At 46.5% G+C, this 19,983-nt stretch overlaps 1 protein-coding gene across 2 annotated transcripts; it reads right to left on the reverse strand.

The window, feature by feature from the left end:
• Positions 1–4,589: 4,589 nt before the first annotated feature.
• On the reverse strand, positions 4,590–19,615 carry cip2a (cellular inhibitor of PP2A). Of its 2 annotated transcripts, none has more exons than XM_065019330.1 (22): positions 19,506–19,615; positions 19,045–19,147; positions 17,217–17,364; positions 16,977–17,089; positions 14,784–14,878; positions 14,583–14,679; positions 12,705–12,827; positions 9,399–9,544; positions 8,994–9,309; positions 8,679–8,841; positions 8,452–8,599; positions 8,279–8,378; positions 8,092–8,210; positions 7,838–8,021; positions 6,593–6,661; positions 6,218–6,328; positions 6,080–6,136; positions 5,845–5,984; positions 5,640–5,753; positions 5,482–5,564; positions 5,199–5,338; positions 4,590–4,967 (listed from the first exon to the last, which is right to left on the reverse strand). In XM_065019330.1, exons 2-22 carry the CDS (start codon positions 19,144–19,146, stop codon positions 4,821–4,823), a joined length of 2,715 nt encoding a protein of 904 aa, XP_064875402.1. In that variant the 5' UTR covers position 19,147; positions 19,506–19,615; the 3' UTR covers positions 4,590–4,820. The 2 variants fall into 2 exon arrangements, with proteins under 2 accessions (XP_064875402.1, XP_064875401.1); XM_065019329.1 differs by having other exon boundaries at positions 6,593–6,667.
• Between the last annotated feature and the right edge of the window lie 368 nt (positions 19,616–19,983).

Here is a 19,983-nt window from a genome sequence, read left to right on the forward strand (position 1 = left end):
CCAGAGGTCCGGACAACAGGCCCTTCGATTTGACACACTAAACTCTGTCTGAGAAGTAGTTGGTGAACCAGGCGAGGCAGTCATTTGAGAAACTAAGGCTGTTGAGTCTGCCGATAAGAATGCGCTGATTGACAGAGTCGAAAGCCTTGGCCAGGTCGATGAAGATGGCTGCACAGTACTGTCTATTATCGATGGCGGTTATGATATCATTTAGGACCTTGAACGTGGCTGAGGTGCACCCATGACCAGCTCGGAAACCAGATTGCATAGCGGAGAAGGTACGGTGGGATTCAAAATGGTTGGTGATCTGTTTGTTAACTTGGCTTTCGAAGACTTTAGAAAGGCAGGGCAGGATGGATATAGGTCTATAACAGTTTGGGTCTTGAGTGTCTCCCCCTTTGAAGAGGGGGATGACCGCGGCAGCTTTCCAATCTTTAGGGATCTCAGACGATATGAAAAATAATATTCCCCCAGCCAAATAGTGTCCCCCACTGTGTCACAATGGGATTCGATAAACTATTAGCGTCCGTTTCTATATAAACGGTGTGATGACCTAATGACTAGAATTTTGTAGATCATTACAGCCTAAATTACATTATTTTCATCATCTCTATGCAAACAAGGCTGAGTTCCGCAGCAATGTTGATGTTTAAACAGTTTGAACTACTTTTGGGTACCCTGTTAACATTACAACATGAAATCCATGTCTTAAACAGTGCTACATTTCGGAAATGTCAAAGAAAAGGTGTAAGGGATCTCCTCGCAGACCTGGACTAAAGCATCCGCCAACTCCTGGACAGTCTGTGGTGCAACGTGGTGTTGGTGGATGGAGCGAGACATGATGTCCCAGATGTGCTCAATTGGATTCAGGTCTGGGGAACGGGTGGGCCAGTCCATAGCATCAATGCCTTCCTCTTGCAAGGAACTGCTGACACACTCCAGCCACATGAGGTCTAGCATTGTCTTGTATTAGGAGGAACCCAGGGCCAACCACACCAGCATATGGTCTCACAAGGGGTATGAGGATCTCATCTCGGTACCTAATGGCAGTCAGGCTACCTCTGGCGAGCACATGGAGGGCTGTGCGGCCCCCCAAAGAAATGCCACCCCACACCATGACTGACCCACCGCCAAACCGGTCATGCTGGAGGATGTTGCAGGCAGCAGAACGTTCTCCATGGCGTCTCCAGACTGTCACGTCTGTCACATGTGCTCAGTGTGAACCTGCTTTCATCTGTGAAGAGCACAGGGCGCCAGTGGCGAATTTGCCAATCTTGGTGTTCTCTGGCAAATGCCAAACGTCCTGCACGGTGTTGGGCTGTAGCACAACCCCCACCTGTGGATGTCGGGCCCTCATACCACCCTCATGGAGTCTGTTTCTGACCGTTTGAGCAGACACATGCACATTTGTGGCCTGCTGGAGGTCATTTTTCAGGGCTCTGGCAGTGCTCCTCCTGCTCCTCCTTGCACAAAGGCGGAGGTAGCGGTCCTGCTGCTAGGTTGTTGCCCTCCTACGGCCTCCTCCACGTCTCCTGATGTACTGGCCTGTCTCCTGGTAGCGCATCCATGCTCTGGACACTACACTGACAGACACAGCAAACCTTCTTGCCACATCTCGCATTGATGTGCCATCCTGGATGAGCTGCACTACCTTAGCCACTTGTGTGGGTTGTAGACTCTGTCTCATGCTACCACTAGAGTGAAAGCATCGCCAGCATTCAAAAGTGACCAAAACATCCACCAGGAAGCATAGGAACTGAGAAGTGGTCTGTGGTCCCCACCAACAGAACCACTCCTTTTATTGGGGGTGTCTTGCTAAATGCCTATAATTTCCACCTGTTGTCCATTCCATTTGCAGAACAGCATGTGAAATTTATTGTCAATCAGTGTTGCTTCCTAAGTGGACAGTTTGATTTCACAGAAGTGTGATTGACTTGGAGTTACATTGTGTTGTTTAAGTGTTCCCTTTATTTTTTTGAGCAGTGTATATGTATATATTGTAGGTTCTAGCATACAACAATGAATAATGTGGAACAAATCAATACTATCAAAGGACACCTTACAATTTACAATAATGAACACCTTGTAAAATAGATGTGAAAACCAATCTGGCAATATTTAAGATTTTAATACATAAACTTTGATTGTTTTTGGTAAAGTTGTGTCATTAATTTATTTTCACAGATTTTCTGTAGACTAACATGTCAATCATAGACTAAAATTGTGAATTCTGGTACGTTGAATATAGAAGAGGTGGATGCTGTGTGGGTGGGAGGTTCAGACTGTCACTTGTTCTCAACAGGCTGCCAGCCTCAGAAGGGGGACTTGAAGAGAGAGAACAGGCGCTGCTGCTCTCTTTGTTCTGAGTGTTTTTAGTGCATCTGTGTATCTCACATATTATGTGCCCAGTATGATAGAGCAGAGTCTCTACTGCCAGAGACACACACCTGATCCTCACCTACCTGCAGATCACACCTGATAAACTATCTGATGGTACAAAGTTTACTTTTACTGTTTCCCCTCACTGTAAGTCACAGGATCACATTCAACAATAAAACTGATACTCTGTATTTTCTCCTTCAGTTTCAGATGGACTGAGTCCAGGTTCAATCACTGGTATAATAATAGCAGCAGTGATTATAGCAGCAGTGATATGTTACCTGCTGAGAGGTAAGTTATGATGATGATGACATCATAATCTGTTGAACCATTTAACACAACCACCTCCTGATGAACCGAGAGGAGGGTTACATAGGTGTCTTTTGATGAACAGCTTTCAGTTTCTGCTACTTTACTGTCTCGAGATTTTCTGCCCCAATGCAGACGTAACATGGTCATCTGAAGAGGGAGAGTCACTCTCTGCCACAGGTAGACATCCATGGAATATTCATGTCCTTATGGTTAAATGCATTTACTCATACTAGCTGTTTGTGTGTCTGAATCCTGCTAACTCATCCTAAACTCACCTATCCCCCTCCAGCAAATACAAACGGTCCAAATGAAAACAGAGTGGAAAACTACTTCAGAATGGAGAAGAAAGAGAGGAAGACAGAGAGACAACAAGGTGAAGAAGAAGAAGAGGGTTCAGCCACAGCAGACACACCAGTGCCTCAGACAGAAGGAAGGGATATTGACCCAGGGGAGGACAAAGTGGAAAGGTGACAATTGGATAATTCTCCAGTTGCATACACGCAAATAAGCAATGATGACAATTTCACCTACACAATACAAAGTGTAGCTATAATCATATTGCTTACACACCTATCCTATCGAGGCACAAGGCGAGACTCAGATGCAGACGCAGGAAGCAGATGGTTGGAGTCTTACAATGTTTATTCATCCAAAAGGGTAGGCAAGAGAATGGTCGTGGACAGGCAAAAAGTTCCAAACCAGACCAGAGTCCAATAGGTACCGAAGTGCAGGTAGAATCAAGGTCAGGGCATTTGTATTCATGAACCAGCTCGGCTTTTGTTATGTAGTAAAAGTCTATTTGAACTCACAAGCTCCTGTATTTGTGAAATATGATTGACCGAATATTTCCACGATAAGAACCATAGAAAAACATTTGCAGATTCTCCCTGCAACCTAACAATGTACATTCCCAGAACAGGCAAAATGTTCACTTCCAATCTCAGAACGTTTAGAAAAGTTCCGTTTTAACGGTCAGGAAACGTATGGCATTGTTACCAGAACCAATGGGAAACCCCAAAAAAACGTACATTCCCACAACTTCCAAGGAACCAAGTGTGCTAGCTGGGCTAACAGCCATAACCACAATACTGTAGCAGTGCTTCAGAATCAAGACAAGGTTGACCTAGAGGTGAAAATGGGCCTATTCAAAGTGGACATTCAAGTGCTTCTTATGCTAAGCAAGACTATTTGACCAAAAACTTCCCCTCCTCTGTAGTTACCAGTTAAATAACATGTTACTATTGTATAGGTACTGTGATTATTTTCTATTGGTCCATTTAGTTATCTGTGAATGTTTGTTTTCCTTATGTTTTGATATTGAGGAGAAGCGTACTGCCATAATAATAATAATAATAATAGCACTGGATCATTCCACATTATACTGTGAACATTAAATACATTCACTTTACTAGTCTTATTTGATTTCTACCTCATGTTGCCTGCTCAACCCCAACCTGTTTTCCACCTCTTAACATTTGGATCAGTGAGTAGGCCTAGTCAAATATGCCTGGTCTCCAAGGCAACACGGCACCAGTCTTTGAAAGCTGTCTGGTGCATTAGAGTCTGAATGACATTCAGAGGACATTGTAGGGCATGTGTGCGTTCGCCTGTGTGTTCGTGTGTGGCCGGGGCACAGATGATCATTTAAAGAGCAAAATGCCTACTGTGTCTCTGTACACAGTGCTGTAGGTTTTGGTAGGGAAGTTGGATATGTCGAAAACTCCCCTTCACTGTCCTGTACCCCACCTGTGAGTCCAGTCTACTACAGCCTCTGCTAAGAGGTCTGGACTTCGATAAGAGGTCAGGTCATTCGTCCCATAAAACACTGGGTTGCTGGTTCAAACTCGGCTCCTGCTGTTCCCACTATGTCACTACAGATAAAATCCCAAACACACTGATCATCAGACCAGTCAATATTTATTTAGGCGTCAATACAACAGACAGAAAAACAGATGGTAAAATAATGGTAAATGCAGGATATATGGACAATGGGTTTAAAAATGCAGATAGCAGTACATTAAAATGACAGAAATTAGTTACTAAATCAGTTTAAAAATATCAATTCCTTCTGATCCTGTGTGTGTGTGTGCAGATGTCACAGAGACAGATTGGCAGTGTGTGTTTGTGTCTCAGAGGGACAGGTTGACGTCACTCTTCTGTTTGCCAGAGCTGAGGCTGTGTATCATGGCGATCATAGAAGAGTGTTTGTTCAGCTCGTCCTCTTTCTTCTGCAGTTTGGCCTCCACCTGCGCTTTCTGCAGCTCCAGAGAGGATGCCTGGAGAGGAGAGGACACGAGAGGGGACAGGAGGAAAGGACAGGAGAGGGTGAAGGAGAGGAGAGTAGACAGGAGAGGAGACGGGACAGGGAAGGAGAGGGGACACAGACTTAGCCAGAAAGGACTTTATATTATAATCATTTAGATCTCCCCTTGTGGAGTTGGTTATTATCTTATTCAGTACTGTGTACAAGCTAGCCCTCCTCTAATACTTTACCAGTGTGTTCTTACCCTGATGCTGGCGTCTTTTCTGGCCAGCTCAGTCTTGTTGAGTTCCTTCCTCAGAATATCCACTGTTTCCTCTAGTTCTTCCCTCTCTTTCTCTTTCGCTCTCCCCCTCTCCTCCTGACCCCGCAACTCACCACGCAGACCTGAGAGAAGAGGGACAGAGTTAGCGAGAGAAAGGGAGAAAGAGAGACAGTAAAAGTGAGGGAAGGTAGGAGAGAGAAGGGGTTGGGAGTAAGAGAGGGAAGGAGAGAGTAAGAGAGTGGTAACTGGTTTAGCTCAAACTGACCTGTGATGTCACAGTTTCTCTGCTGAAGCTCTGATTGAAAGGATTTCATTTGCTCCTGCCTCTCTTTCAGTTCACACAAAGCCCTGAAAAAGAGAAAGAAAAAATGATCGTAAATAGTTGGCGAGGGAATGTTTTTATTGCTACTGTGTCTGTCTTACTTGTCATGCTGTAGTCGTAGTGTGTCCTGGGTCTTTCTCAGTGTGTCCATCTGTTTAATGAGGGAGATATGAGCCGCCTGCAGCTCCTTCAACAGACGCTCACTCTCATTAAACCTACACAGGAACAGGAATCGCATCATCAAATACGTGCATATGAAACGTCTTTGTAGAGAAGACCATAGAGATCAGCGTGTGAGAGTGTGACCTGTTAAGCAGCTGGTTATAGGATCCTTTGAGAGACTGGTGTTCCTGAGAGTCAGCCTGCAGCCTAGCATTGTGTTGCAACAACTCCTCGATGTCTCCCTTCGCCCTCTCTGCCTCCAGCACCTGGCTGCCCAACTCCACCTAACAGACACACACCTGTTAGCATCTGCTAGCTAGTCTTTAGCAGAACAGTAACGCTAAACCTCTTAGCATGTGCTAACTCTTCTGTTACGAACCTGCAGCTCCTCTCTCCTCTGTTCTGCCTCCTTCAGCATAGATGCTAGCTTACGTGCCTACAGAGAGACCGAGACAAAGGCCATCTGTGTTAGAAGCCAAGGCCTCTTTATGTGCGTCTGTGTGTGTGTGTGTGTTACCTCGGCCTCTGCCTGAGCTCGTTGACAGCGGTACTGAGTGATGAGGCGGTCAGCCTGAGAGAGAGCCAGAGCTTTGGCCTCTAACAGATCCTGTAACCTCCCCTCCTTTGACTGGAGAGAGAGGGAGAGAGAAGCAGTTACAATACTAACTCAATTAAATGTCTCATGGTGGTTACATCAAATGCACCGTGACCATCAGAGTTGACAGCACCACAGTGACCATCAGAGTTGACAGCACCACAGTAACCATCAGAGTTGACAGCACCAGCGTGACCATCAGAGTTGACAGCACCACAGTGACCATCAGAGTTGACAGCACCACAGTGACCATCAGTTGACAGGTATGGAGTTGGAAGGTCTGGGGGAGATCCTCACCGCCAGAGAGGAGATCTTCTGTTCATAAACATCCATGATCTCTGACACACGCACATCCTTCATCTGATCCTGCAACTACAACACATATACGTCACACACACCATCTACAACACAGGTCAGAATACAGACTCACACACACCATCTACAACACACGTCAGAATACAGACTCACACACACCATCTACAACACACGTCAGAATACAGACTCACACACACCATCTACAACACACGTCAGAATACAGACTCACACACACCATCTACAACACACGTCAGAATACAGACTCACACACACCATCTACAACACACGTCAGAATACAGACTCACACACACACCATCTACAACACACGTCAGAATACAGACTCACACACACCATCTACAACACACGTCAGAATACAGACTCACACTCACCATCTACAACACACGTCAGAATACAGACTCACACACACCATCTACAACACACGTCAGAATACAGACTCACACACACCATCTACAACACAGGTCAGAATACAGACTCACACACACACACCATCTACAACACACGTCAGAATACAGACTCACACACACCATCTACAACACACGTCAGAATACAGACTCACACACACCATCTACAACACACGTCAGAATACAGACTCACACACACCATCTACAACACACGTCAGAATACAGACTCACACACACCATCTACAACACACGTCAGAATACAGACTCACACACACCATCTACAACACACGTCAGAATACAGACTCACACACACCATCTACAACACACGTCAGAATACAGACTCACACACACCATCTACAACACACGTCAGAATACAGACTCACACACACCATCTACAACACACGTCAGAATACAGACGCACACACACCATCTACAACACACGTCAGAATACAGACTCACACACACCATCTACAACACACGTCAGAATACAGACTCACACACACCATCTACAACACACGTCAGAATACAGACTCACACACACCATCTACAACACACGTCAGAATACAGACTCACACACACCATCTACAACACACGTCAGAATACAGACTCACACACACCATCTACAACACACGTCAGAATACAGACTCACACACACCATCTACAACACACGTCAGAATACAGACTCACACACACCATCTACAACACACGTCAGAATACAGACTCACACACACCATCTACAACACACGTCAGAATACAGACTCACACACACCATCTACAACACACGTCAGAATACAGACGCACACACCTCCATGCCGTTCTGTAGTTTCTCTATGAGGCTGTGAATGCTGTGGGAGGGGCTGGAGGGAGAAGGCCCTGATAGGCTTTTCCCCATTGGGGCTGGGACATCCTGTTGCACAGCAACCCGTTTGACAGACAGCTCAGCCTCCCTCTGGCGATATGCATTGTTGGCAGCGATGCTCTCCCCTAGACTGAGACACAGGCAGCAGTCAGAATAAACACTGACTGACTAAACATGTGGGTATGTGTTCAATCACTCACACCAGCGAAGGGAAGTCTGGGAGAGGCGTGGCCTCCAACAGTAGACGAAGCCCGGTCTGAACATGCTCTCTGTGACTGGACGTCAGCGCCAGAGAGAGGGGCGTGACCATCCTCTGGTCCTGTAGGGAGAGACATTTAACTATGGCAATCTTTAAGCTCGGCTCCACAGGTGTGTGTGTGTGTGTACCTGTAGTATTCTGTAGAAGCTGGTCTCCATGTCCTTCACCTGCTGTCTCAGTTTACTCATCAACTCCACAGCCTTCAACACAGCCTCACCACACACCTGACTGGAACACACACAGGTGTTAAAAACCATGTTCTGTGTGTGTGTATGTTCTGAGGGTGTGTGTGGTCACTGACCTGAGGCTACTGTCGTGGCCGGTGAGGGGGCAGGTGAGCGGGTCATTGTTATGGCAACAGGAGAGCAGTAGTTCCACCTGAGAGAGACAGAGCTGGGAGCTCATCTGACGAGACACCACCCTACACACCGAGTCCTCACTACACAGCAGTGGAAGAGTTAAGGCTGATACACACACTAACACACACACTAACACACACACTAACACACACACACACGTAAAGGATATTTAGCAGCAGGCTGGTGGTGTGTGTTGTGCGTATGCAGTGTGTTCTGAGCTGGCTGTCTGGTGCGGCTGGGTCCAGTCCCTGCAGTAGATCCAACACCACTGGAACCAACAACTCAACGAAGCCCAACACGCACACAGACACGACCTGTGAACCCAACGCCTCCTGGAGGGAAAAACACCAGGACAAAGAGCCAATCAGTGCATGTCCCTTTATCTGCAGGAGTCATCACTGTGCTAGACTGAATTGGTGAAAGCGTTGTAGTGAAATCCAGGTTTCCACTTTTAGTTCTATGTGTCCGTGTAGGGCTGCCGTACTTCCAGTAGTTCAGTCAGCAGCTGCAGGGCCTGTAGACAGCATAACTCCTCCCCCTCAGCCGGAGAGCTCAGCCATTGGATGAGAGCTAAGCCCGGCTCGGTTTTCTGCCCTGCGTCTATGCCCGCCCCCTGTCTGCGGCTGGCAGCTTGGAGCCGTGGGGCGGCGGGACGGAACACGACCTCACACAGCAGAGACCTCAGGCCTGACACACCACACAGAGCCAGGAGCAGCTCCAACACCTTGGCAGCAGAGTGCGGGTCTTTAACATGTAGCAGACCCAACACCTGGGACACGCACACTGAGAAGTGTTCATACCTACAGAGAGGAGGGAGAGACATAAACAACATTACTTCTATAAAACTATATATATGTGTGTGTGTGTGTGTGTGTGTGTGTGTGTATACCTAGTCAGGTAGTCCGCCATCTTGGGGTTCTTTAGCAGGTCCACCAGTAGGTCTACAGAGTACTTCCTGGTTAGGGTTCCGTCGCCGTTGACGATGATGTTAAAGATCAGCTGGAATGTCTGGTGGATGTTCTTAGAATGGAACAGCTGAAACACACACAAGTCACAGAGCCCAGCCAGAGAGTTGTCACCACCAGAACTAAAGGTAGAGAAAACCTTGGTGTCTGTGTGTGTGTCTCTGCATGTCATTGTGTGTGTGTGTGTGTGTGTCTCTGCGTGTCATTGTGTGTGTGTGTGTGTGTCTCTGCATGTCATTGTGTGTGTGTGTGTGTGTGTCTCTGCATGTCATTGTGTGTGTGTGTGTGTGTGTCTCTGCATGTCATTGTGTGTGTGTGTCTCTGCATGTCATTGTGTGTGTGTGTGTGTGTGTCTCTGCGTGTCATTGTGTGTGTGTGTGTGTGTCTCTGCGTGTCATTGTGTGTGTCTCTGCGTGTCATTGTATGTGTCTCTGCGTGTCATTGTGTGTGTCTCTGCGTGTCATTGTGTGTGTCTCTGCGTGTCATTGTGTGTGTCTCTGCGTGTCATTGTGTGTTTCTGCGTGTCATTGTGTGTGTGTGTGTGTGTCTCTGCATGTCATTGTGTGTGTGTGTGTGTGTGTCTCTGCATGTCATTGTGTGTGTGTGTCTCTGCATGTCATTGTGTGTGTGTGTCTCTGCATGTCATTGTGTGTGTGTGTGTGTGTGTGTCTCTGCGTGTCATTGTGTGTGTGTGTGTGTGTGTCTCTGCGTGTCATTGTGTGTGTCTCTGCGTGTCATTGTGTGTGTCTCTGCGTGTCATTGTGTGTCTCTGCGTGTCATTGTGTGGGTCTCTGCGTGTCATTGTGTGGGTCTCTGCGTGTCATTGTGTGGGTCTCTGCGTGTCATTGTGTGGGTCTCTGCGTGTCATTGTGTGGGTCTCTGCGTGTCATTGTGTGGGTCTCTGCGTGTCATTGTGTGGGTCTCTGCGTGTCATTGTGTGGGTCTCTGCGTGTCATTGTGTGGGTCTCTGCGTGTCATTGTGTGGGTCTCTGCGTGTCATTGTGTGGGTCTCTGCGTGTCATTGTGTGGGTCTCTGCGTGTCATTGTGTGGGTCTCTGCGTGTCATTGTGTGGGTCTCTGCGTGTCATTGTGTGGGTCTCTGCGTGTCATTGTGTGGGTCTCTGCGTGTCATTGTGTGGGTCTCTGCGTGTCATTGTGTGGGTCTCTGCGTGCGTGAGTGTGTGTCTCTGTGCGTGCGTGAGTGTGTGTCTCTGTGCGTGCGTGAGTGTGTGTCTCTGTGCGTGCGTGAGTGTGTGTCTCTGTGCGTGCGTGAGTGTGTGTCTCTGTGCGTGCGTGAGTGTGTGTCTCTGTGCGTGCGTGAGTGTGTGTCTCTGTGCGTGCGTGAGTGTGTGTCTCTGTGCGTGCGTGAGTGTGTGTCTCTGTGCGTGCGTGAGTGTGTGTCTCTGTGCGTGCGTGAGTGTGTGTCTCTGTGCGTGCGTGAGTGTGTGTCTCTGTGCGTGCGTGAGTGTGTGTCTCTGTGCGTGCGTGAGTGTGTGTCTCTGTGCGTGCGTGAGTGTGTGTCTCTGTGCGTGCGTGAGTGTGTGTCTCTGTGCGTGCGTGAGTGTGTGTCTCTGTGCGTGCGTGAGTGTGTGTCTCTGTGCGTGCGTGAGTGTGTGTCTCTGTGCGTGCGTGAGTGTGTGTCTCTGTGCGTGCGTGAGTGTGTGTCTCTGTGCGTGCGTGAGTGTGTGTCTCTGTGCGTGCGTGAGTGTGTGTCTCTGTGCGTGCGTGAGTGTGTGTCTCTGTGCGTGCGTGAGTGTGTGTCTCTGTGCGTGCGTCAGTGTGTGTCTCTGTGCGTGCGTCAGTGTGTGTCTCTGTGCGTGCGTCAGTGTGTGTCTCTGTGCGTGCGTCAGTGTGTGTCTCTGTGCGTGCGTCAGTGTGTGTCTCTGTGCGTGCGTCAGTGTGTGTCTCTGTGCGTGCGTCAGTGTGTGTCTCTGTGCGTGCGTGAGTGTGTGTCTCTGTGCGTGAGTGAGTGTGTCTCTGTGCGTGCGTGAGTGTGTCTCTGTGCGTGCGTGAGTGTGTCTCTGTGCGTGCGTGAGTGTGTCCCTGTGCGTGCGTGAGTGTGTCCCTGTGCGTGCGTGAGTGTGTCCCTGTGCGTGCGTGAGTGTGTCCCTGTGCGTGTGCGTGAGTGTGTCTCTGTGCGTGTGCGTGAGTGTGTCTCTGTGCGTGCGTGAGTGTGTCTCTGTGCGTGCGTGAGTGTGTCTCTGTGCGTGCGTGAGTGTGTCTCTGTGCGTGCGTGAGTGTGTCTCTGTGCGTGCGTGAGTGTGTCTCTGTGCGTGCGTGAGTGTGTCTCTGTGCGTGCGTGAGTGTGTCTCTGTGCGTGCGTGAGTGTGTCTCTGTGTCTCTGTGCGTGAGTGTGTCTCTGTGTCTCTGTGCGTGCGTGTGTGTCTCTGTGCGTGCGTGAGTGTGTGTCTCTGTGCGTGCGTGAGTGTGTGTCTCTGTGCGTGCGTGAGTGTGTGTCTCTGTGCGTGCGTGAGTGTGTGTCTCTGTGCGTGCGTGAGTGTGTGTCTCTGTGCGTGCGTCAGTGTGTGTCTCTGTGCGTGCGTGAGTGTGTCTCTGTGTCTCTGTGCGTGAGTGTGTCTCTGTGTCTCTGTGCGTGCGTGAGTGTGTCTCTGTGCGTGCGTGAGTGTGTCTCTGTGTCTCTGTGCGTGAGTGTGTCTCTGTGTCTCTGTGCGTGAGTGTGTCTCTGTGTCTCTGTGCGTGCGTGAGTGTGTCTCTGTGCGTGCGTGAGTGAGTGTGTCTCTGTGCGTGCGTGAGTGAGTGTGTCTCTGTGCGTGCGTGAGTGTGTCTCTGTGCGTGCGTGAGTGTGTCTCTGTGCGTGCGTGAGTGTGTCTCTGTGCGTGCGTGAGTGTGTCTCTGTGCGTGCGTGAGTGTGTCTCTGTGCGTGCGTGAGTGTGTCTCTGTGCGTGCGTGAGTGTGTCTCTGTGCGTGCGTGAGTGTGTCTCTGTGCGTGCGTGAGTGTGTCTCTGTGCGTGCGTGAGTGTGTCTCTGTGCGTGCGTGAGTGTGTCTCTGTGCGTGCGTGAGTGTGTCTCTGTGTGTATCTGTGAGTGTGTCTCTGTGTGTATCTGTGTGTGTGTGTCTCTGTGTGTATCTGTGTGTGTGTGTGTGTCTCTGTGTGTGTGTGTGTGTGTCTCTGTGTGTGTGTGTGTCTCTCTCTGTGTGTCTCTGTGTCTGTGTGTGTGTGTCTCTGTGTGTGTGTGTGTCTCTGTGTGTGTGTGTGTCTCTGTGTTACCTTCTCCCCCACATCTTCATTGAGAGTGAGGCTGGCTAGTATGGAGAGAGCGAACACCACCACCGTCAAACTGTTGTGGGCCAGGAAGTTAATCAGGGTTCGGTAGAACACCTTCACATTGCTCTGTAGGAACACACACACACCCAGATGTTAACCAACGTTCAGTAGAACGCCTTCACATTGCTCTGTAGGAACACACACACACCCATATGTTAACCAACGTTCAGTAGAACACCTTCACATTGCTCTGTAGGAACACACACACACCCAGATGTTAACCAACGTTCAGTAGAACACCTTCACATTGCTCTGTAGGAACACACACACACCCAGACGTTAACCAACGTTCAGTAGAACACCTTCACATTGCTCTGTAGGAACACACACACACCCAGACGTTAACCAACGTTCAGTAGAATGCCTTCACATTGCTCTGTAGGAACACACACACACCCAGATGTTAACCAACGTTCAGTAGAACACCTTCACATTGCTCTGTAGGAACACACACACACCCAGATGTTAACCAACGTTCAGTAGAACACCTTCACATTGCTCTGTAGGAACACACACACCCACCCAGACGTTAACCAACGTTCAGTAGAACACCTTCACATTGCTCTGTAGGAACACACACACCCAGATGTTAACCAACGTTCAGTAGAACACCTTCACATTGCTCTGTAGGAACACACACACCCACCCAGACGTTAACCAACGTTCAGTAGAACACCTTCACATTGCTCTGTAGGAACACACACACCCAGATGTTAACCAACGTTCAGTAGAACACCTTCACATTGCTCTGTAGGAACACACACACCCATATGTTAACCAACGTTCAGTAGAACACCTTCACATTGCTCTGTAGGAACACACACACACCCAGATGTTAACCAACGTTCGGTAGAACACCTTCACATTGCTCTGTAGGAACACACACACCCATATGTTAACCAACGTTCAGTAGAACACCTTCACATTGCTCTGTAGGAACACACACACCCAGATGTTAACCAACGTTCAGTAGAACACCTTCACATTGCTCTGTAGGAACACACACACCCAGATGTTAACCAACGTTCAGTAGAACACCTTCACATTGCTCTGTAGGAACACACACACCCATATGTTAACCAACGTTCAGTAGAACACCTTCACATTGCTCTGTAGGAACACACACACACCCAGATGTTAACCAACGTTCGGTAGAACACCTTCACATTGCTCTGTAGGAACACACACACCCATATGTTAACCAACGTTCAGTAGAACACCTTCACATTGCTCTGTAGGAACACACACACCCAGATGTTAACCAACGTTCAGTAGAACACCTTCACATTGCTCTGTAGGAACACACACACCCATATGTTAACCAACGTTCAGTAGAACGCCTTCACATTGCTCTGTAGGAACACACACACCCATATGTTAACCAACGTTCAGTAGAACGCCTTCACATTGCTCTGTAGGAACACACACACACCCATATGTTAACCAACGTTCAGTAGAACGCCTTCCCATTGCTCTGTAGGAACACACACACACCCAGACGTTAACCAACGTTCAGTAGAACGCCTTCACATTGCTCTGTAGGAACACACACACACCCAGATGTTAACCAACGTTCAGTAGAACACCTTCCCATTGCTCTGTAGGAACACACACACACCCAGATGTTAACCAACGTTCAGTAGAACGCCTTCACATTGCTCTGTAGGAACACACACACCCAGATGTTAACCAACGTTCAGTAGAATGCCTTCCCATTACAACAAGCCGTTCCATCAAAGAGAACGAAGGAGAGAAAAGAGGGTGAGTAAGGGTTAAATGGAAAAGCTGGATGGACGGCGGTAGAGAGAGGGTGGTCCTCACCAGAGCTTTAATGTGAGTCTGGACTGACAGGTTGTAGCGAACCAGGTTAGCCATCAAACCCAGGCACGGCATGGTGATGTCATCATTGTGCGACTGGCTGGAGGGGGGGTATACAAAGGGGACAAAATTAATACTTACATGTAAACATTCACCTCTGCTATACTGTGGAGTGGGAGAAGAGAGAGAGGAGAGGTATCTTACATGTTACTCATCAGAAAGTCTATGAGCTCATGGATGTAGTTGGCACAGTAGAATATCTGTCCGTTATAGGTGAGTCTCTGTAGCACCTTTAAACACTGAGACACACAGAGTTACTACAGCAGTTATACGTGAGTTTGGAGCACCTTTAAAACTTCTTGTGGCTAGGGGTTCCGCTAGCGGCACCCCTCGACAACATTCCGCTGAAAAGGCAGTGCGCGAAATTCAAAATATTTCTCCGAAATATGTAACTTACACCAAATGAAAGATTAACAAGAAGTTTATCTACCCATCGTGTCCGATTTCAAAAAGGCTTTACAGCGAAAGCACAACATATGATTATGTTAGGTCAGAGCCAAGTCACAAAAACACACACAGCCATTTTTCCAGCCAAAGATAGGAGTCACAAAAAGCAGAAATATAGATAAAAAATAATCACTAACCTTTGATGATCTTCATCAGATGACACTCATAGGACATCATGTTACACAATACATGTATGTTTTGTTCGATAAAGTGCATTTTTATATCCAAAAATCTCAGTTTACATTGGCGTTACGTTCAGTAATGTTTTGCTTCCAAAACATCCGGTGATTTTGCAGAGAGCCACATCAATTTCCAGAAATACTCATAATAAACATTGATAAAAGATACAAGTGTTATTCACAGAATTAAAGATTTTTTTTTACTTTACGGAAAAGGCACACCATGCAATAATCTGAGTACGGCGCTCAGAGACCAAACCAGCCAAAGAAATATCCACCATGTTCGAGTCAACATTAGTCAGAAATAGCATTATAAATATTGACTTACCTTTGATGAGCTTCATCAGATTGCGCTCCCAGGAATCCCAGTTCCACAATAAAAGTTTGATTTGTTCGATAAAGTTCATAATTTATGTCCAAATTCCTCCTTGTTGTTAGCGCGTTCAGCCCAGTAATCCATCTTCATGAGGTGCGAGCACTAGGTCCAGACAAAGTCCAAATGTTCTGTCCAAAGTTCTGTTACAGTCGGTAGAAACATGTCAAATGATGTATAGAATCAATCTTTAGGATGTTTTTAACATAAATCTTCAATAATGTTCCAACCGGAGAATTCCTGTCTGTAGAAAAGCAATGGAACGAGAGCTACTTCTCACGTGAACAAGCATCACGAGCTTGTGGCACTCTGCCAGACTACTGACTCAAAGAGCCTTTATGAGCCCCTCCTTTACAGTAGAAGCCTCAAACAAGTTTCTAAAGACAGTGGACATCTAATGGAAGCCTTAAGAAGTGCAATTTGACCCCATAGGCACTGTGTTTTCGATAGGCCAAGCTTTGAAAAACTACAAACCTCAGATTTCCCACTTCCTGGTTGGATTTTTCTCAGGTGTTTGCCTGCCATATGAGTTCTGTTATACTCACAGACATCATTCAAACAGTTTTTAGAAACTTCAGAGTGTTTTCTATCCAAATCTATATGCATATATTAGCAACTGGGACTGAGTAGCAGGCAGTTTACTCTGGGCACGCTTTTCATCCAAACGTGAAAATGCTGCCCCCTATCCCAAACAGGGTTTAAACAATGAGACAGAGTTACTACAGCAGTTATATGTGAGTCTGTAGCACCTTTAGACACTGAGACACACAGAGTTACTACAGTAGTAGTTGAACATCACATTCTACAGCCATGTTTCCCACCAGAGCTGTGGCTTTGTGTAGCGCTGTAATTCTCCAAGACCAGGGTTCATGACCCCTGGTTAAGTTTCATCATTTCATTCTGGTGAGTAGCCTGAAGACCAGACGTTGATTTCATATAATTCTACGTCGGGGAGAAATTAGTGTTTGGAGCAGGAGAGTTCTCTCACGACCTCTACAAGCCAGAATGCTGAATAAAATGTTACTTTACCAGTTGTCCGTGTGGTTGGTCCTTTTTCAGGTAGGAATGTCTCACAATATATCCACAGGAAAGTATAAATGCATAAATATTTCAAAGTGCTGGTACTGATTCAGATTTCTATCACGTGAAGCATGCCCACAAGATGAAAATACATGCACGTGACGCATGCATACTTGCCGAGCTCATGCGCGTGTTTACATGGTTCAGGAGATAGGAATCTGAACGCACTTCCAAACAAACGTATGACATTAATGTTAGACTGTGAATCAGAGGTATCCCAGTCTGATTGTCAGGCAATATGGAGAGTTCTGTCCTTACTTGTAGTACCAGCGGCTCCCTGGGGGTGGAGCTGTGGCAGTGGATGATGGAGGCCAGAGTGCTGGTCAGGTTATAACTGCTCTGGAGAACATCTCTGCTCTCATCATCACAGACTGGGGGAGAGAACACACACACCAACACAAGTTCAATTGGTTTTGTATTATTTTGGAGTGAGAGAAACATTGTCAGCTGTTGACAAAAATAGTATGACTGAAATGTGTTGGGAATTTGTGTGTGTACCTAGTTGGGCCAGTAGAGAGATTATGGTTCCGGTGAGTGCGGGGCTAGTGTTAGGGTCTCCTGCCAACTCCACAAGTCCACAGACACACTCACTGGGGAGGACCTGGCCCGACGACAGCAGACGAACACACTGCATTCCTGACAGCTCCTACACACACACACAACACACACACACACATTTACACACTAATAATTAGATAATAAACCGATTATGGCAAGACATGTAAACAGCTTAATTTGCATTTTAGCTGCGTATTTGAAGCAAATTGAAGCAGCAGCTTTGGCACAATCAATCAGAAGTGGACAGCTCATGGTGCTGAAAGTAGGCAAATTCCAGTAGGTATAATTCATTTCAACCGTCTTCATTTTAGTTTGACTTTACTAACAAGAGGGCTTTGTGTTGAAGCCTATTTCTTCCTATTTAAGAAACAAGAGGCATGCCTACCTGTTCGACAGACAAAAATTAGGCTATAGGCTGCTATATGCATAGATTTAACGGTCAATTCCTTCACCAACCAACCTACCTATGTGTCAGTGGAAGGGCTGTTAAAACCAAGACTCGAAATGAGGGGATATGCTATATTCCTACCTTTCATTAAACTAAATGGCAAAAAAGCACAGGCCTACCCCTTGTAAGCTTAAGATTTGGAAGAAAACTAAAACAGATCCGATTATATAAAGTGATCTATAACAGCGCTTTGGTCCGCAAATATTTTATGCTTGAAACAAGCAGTAAAACACCCTAGAAAAACATGACTGCGATGCATATAGTGATATCATTGTTTTGTTTCTTTGACATTCATAGGCTGAGCTACAACTTTCTGTAGCTGAGGAGACAAAAATATATACTTTACTTCACAAGCAATCAATTGATTAAGCTATTCACTTTCTGTACAATAGAAAATGTTTCAACCAAGACAGCTTTTAGGGAAACACTTGTGACCTTCTCTCGTTGAGTTAAGCAACAGAAGAAGAGCAGCCAGCAGTTAAAGCTTCCATTTTTCTGCGTCAGTAGGCCTACTCTGGCTGGGATGGAAAGGTAGGCCTACTCTGGCTGGGATGGAAAGGTAGGACTACTCTGGCTGGGATGGAAAGGTAGGCCTAACTTTCGAAAGTACCGTGCTCAGATTCCTAATGACGTCTCAGGTTTTAATATTTGCAAACAGGGACAGTTTCGTTGCAAACCAGATACATCGATATGGCATTGGAAAAATATGACAAGAACAACACATATATCTATCTCCCTGGCCATTCTTAGACTGTAATTTTGGTCATTTAAAAAGGTATAGAAATAGATTCTGCTAATATGTAAAATGACGTAGAGCTGCTATTTTTTTCCTGACCTGCAAATACGATGATAGATTCATGCAATGTTTTTACACTAAAGGAGATCATTCCAACCCCTACTCTTGTCCAAAGTGGTCTGCAAACCCACAACCTTCTGGCCCGCAGACCTGTGCACTATCAAAATTCCTGCGTTGCCATGTAATGCTTACAGGATGAATAACAGTTTCTAAAACTGCATATCGAAGGCTCTGGTCTGTCCAAGAAGTGAGGATAAACGGTGGACAAGTTCTCTGTTATCTACGTTATATTTTAATAATTTTGGGGGGTATAGGGGAGGGTCCCTTGCTTTCTTCAAGCATTCAGGGAGAGTTTAGGTCAAATGTATTTTGCTGAAGGGAGGCCCATCCATTTTCATTTCAGTGGTCCAATTTTCTGTAACCCTTATTATAAATAACGTTCACTCCCAACTCGTATTGTGTGCATGTAACCGTGCTCAGTGTCACGTTGATATATCTCACAAAGTAGACATGTTGAAACTGACCTCCACTTGTTTCTGCAGCTGGGCAGCGTTATGGGCCGTCCTGTTGTCTCTGTACTGGTGGATGGCCAGCAGGAGAGACTTCAGACACGTCGTTACGTCCATTCTGCAACACAACAGCCCTTTTGAGCTCAGTAGCAGTTCATCTGTATGACACTGTTTTATCAGCTACAGGCGTTGTTTGGAGCGTTTGCTGGGAAGCTTAGTCAAACAGTATAGATAGTTACACTTTTAAAAATGGCTGAACTACAGCTGATACGGCTTTGGTTTGACAACTTGTTAGCAAAGGAAAACAGTTCATGCTAACTAGCTTGCTACCTAGGCTAACTATTTTTATGATCCCCGACTAATGTTTAGATGTGGCAAATTATAACGGCATTGATTATCATTATTCACGTAACTTTATGAAATATACATCAATAACATAAACACCAATTTGATTTAAAAAATAAATAAATACATACATTATTTCTGTCCTCTTCTGTCAAGCTTTGTCGTACCTCTTCCACTTCCTCCCGCTTTCCACTTCGAACAGCGGAACAGCCAATGAGATACTGAAGGGGGTAGCTGCATTCCAATATGGCGACCGGAGTATGGGCAAGTGGGTGTGTTGGTCGAAAGGAAAGTAGTGGGCGTGTGGAAATTAGTAGGTGTGTCGAAAGCGCTCTGCTATAGGTTAGACGGTTTTGATTGAGCGGTGTTTTTTGTCTTCCGTTTCTAACCACGCAACTACCGTACATATTTGAGCTACCATATCGCGAGAGTTTGGAATTCGTTTTTAAACCAGAGGATGAGTTTGAGTCGCATATCACAGTTAGTTTTACACAAATAATTGTACATTTCAGTTATAAAACTGATGATTGATTATTTTTTATTAAAAGTATTCATTATGTGTGTACTGTTGCTTCATGCGTTGTATTCATGTGTTCCGGAGTTCCAAAT

This window comes from Oncorhynchus nerka, linkage group LG6 (genome assembly GCF_034236695.1).
Source record: "Oncorhynchus nerka isolate Pitt River linkage group LG6, Oner_Uvic_2.0, whole genome shotgun sequence".
Classification (NCBI taxonomy): Eukaryota; Metazoa; Chordata; class Actinopteri; order Salmoniformes; family Salmonidae; genus Oncorhynchus; species Oncorhynchus nerka.

Bases quoted from the DNA above. Each gene is read 5' to 3' on its own strand.
- cip2a (XM_065019329.1), bottom strand. From the start codon at position 19,146: ATGGACGTAACGACGTGTCTGAAGTCTCTCCTGCTGGCCATCCACCAG. The intron at 17,365-19,044 runs GTCAGTTTCAAC...GTGTGTGTGTAG, and splicing joins AGCTGCAGAAACAAGTGGAG to GAGCTGTCAGGAATGCAGTG. The intron at 5,565-5,639 runs GTAAGACAGACA...TCTCTTTTTCAG, and splicing joins CTACGACTACAGCATGACAA to GGCTTTGTGTGAACTGAAAG.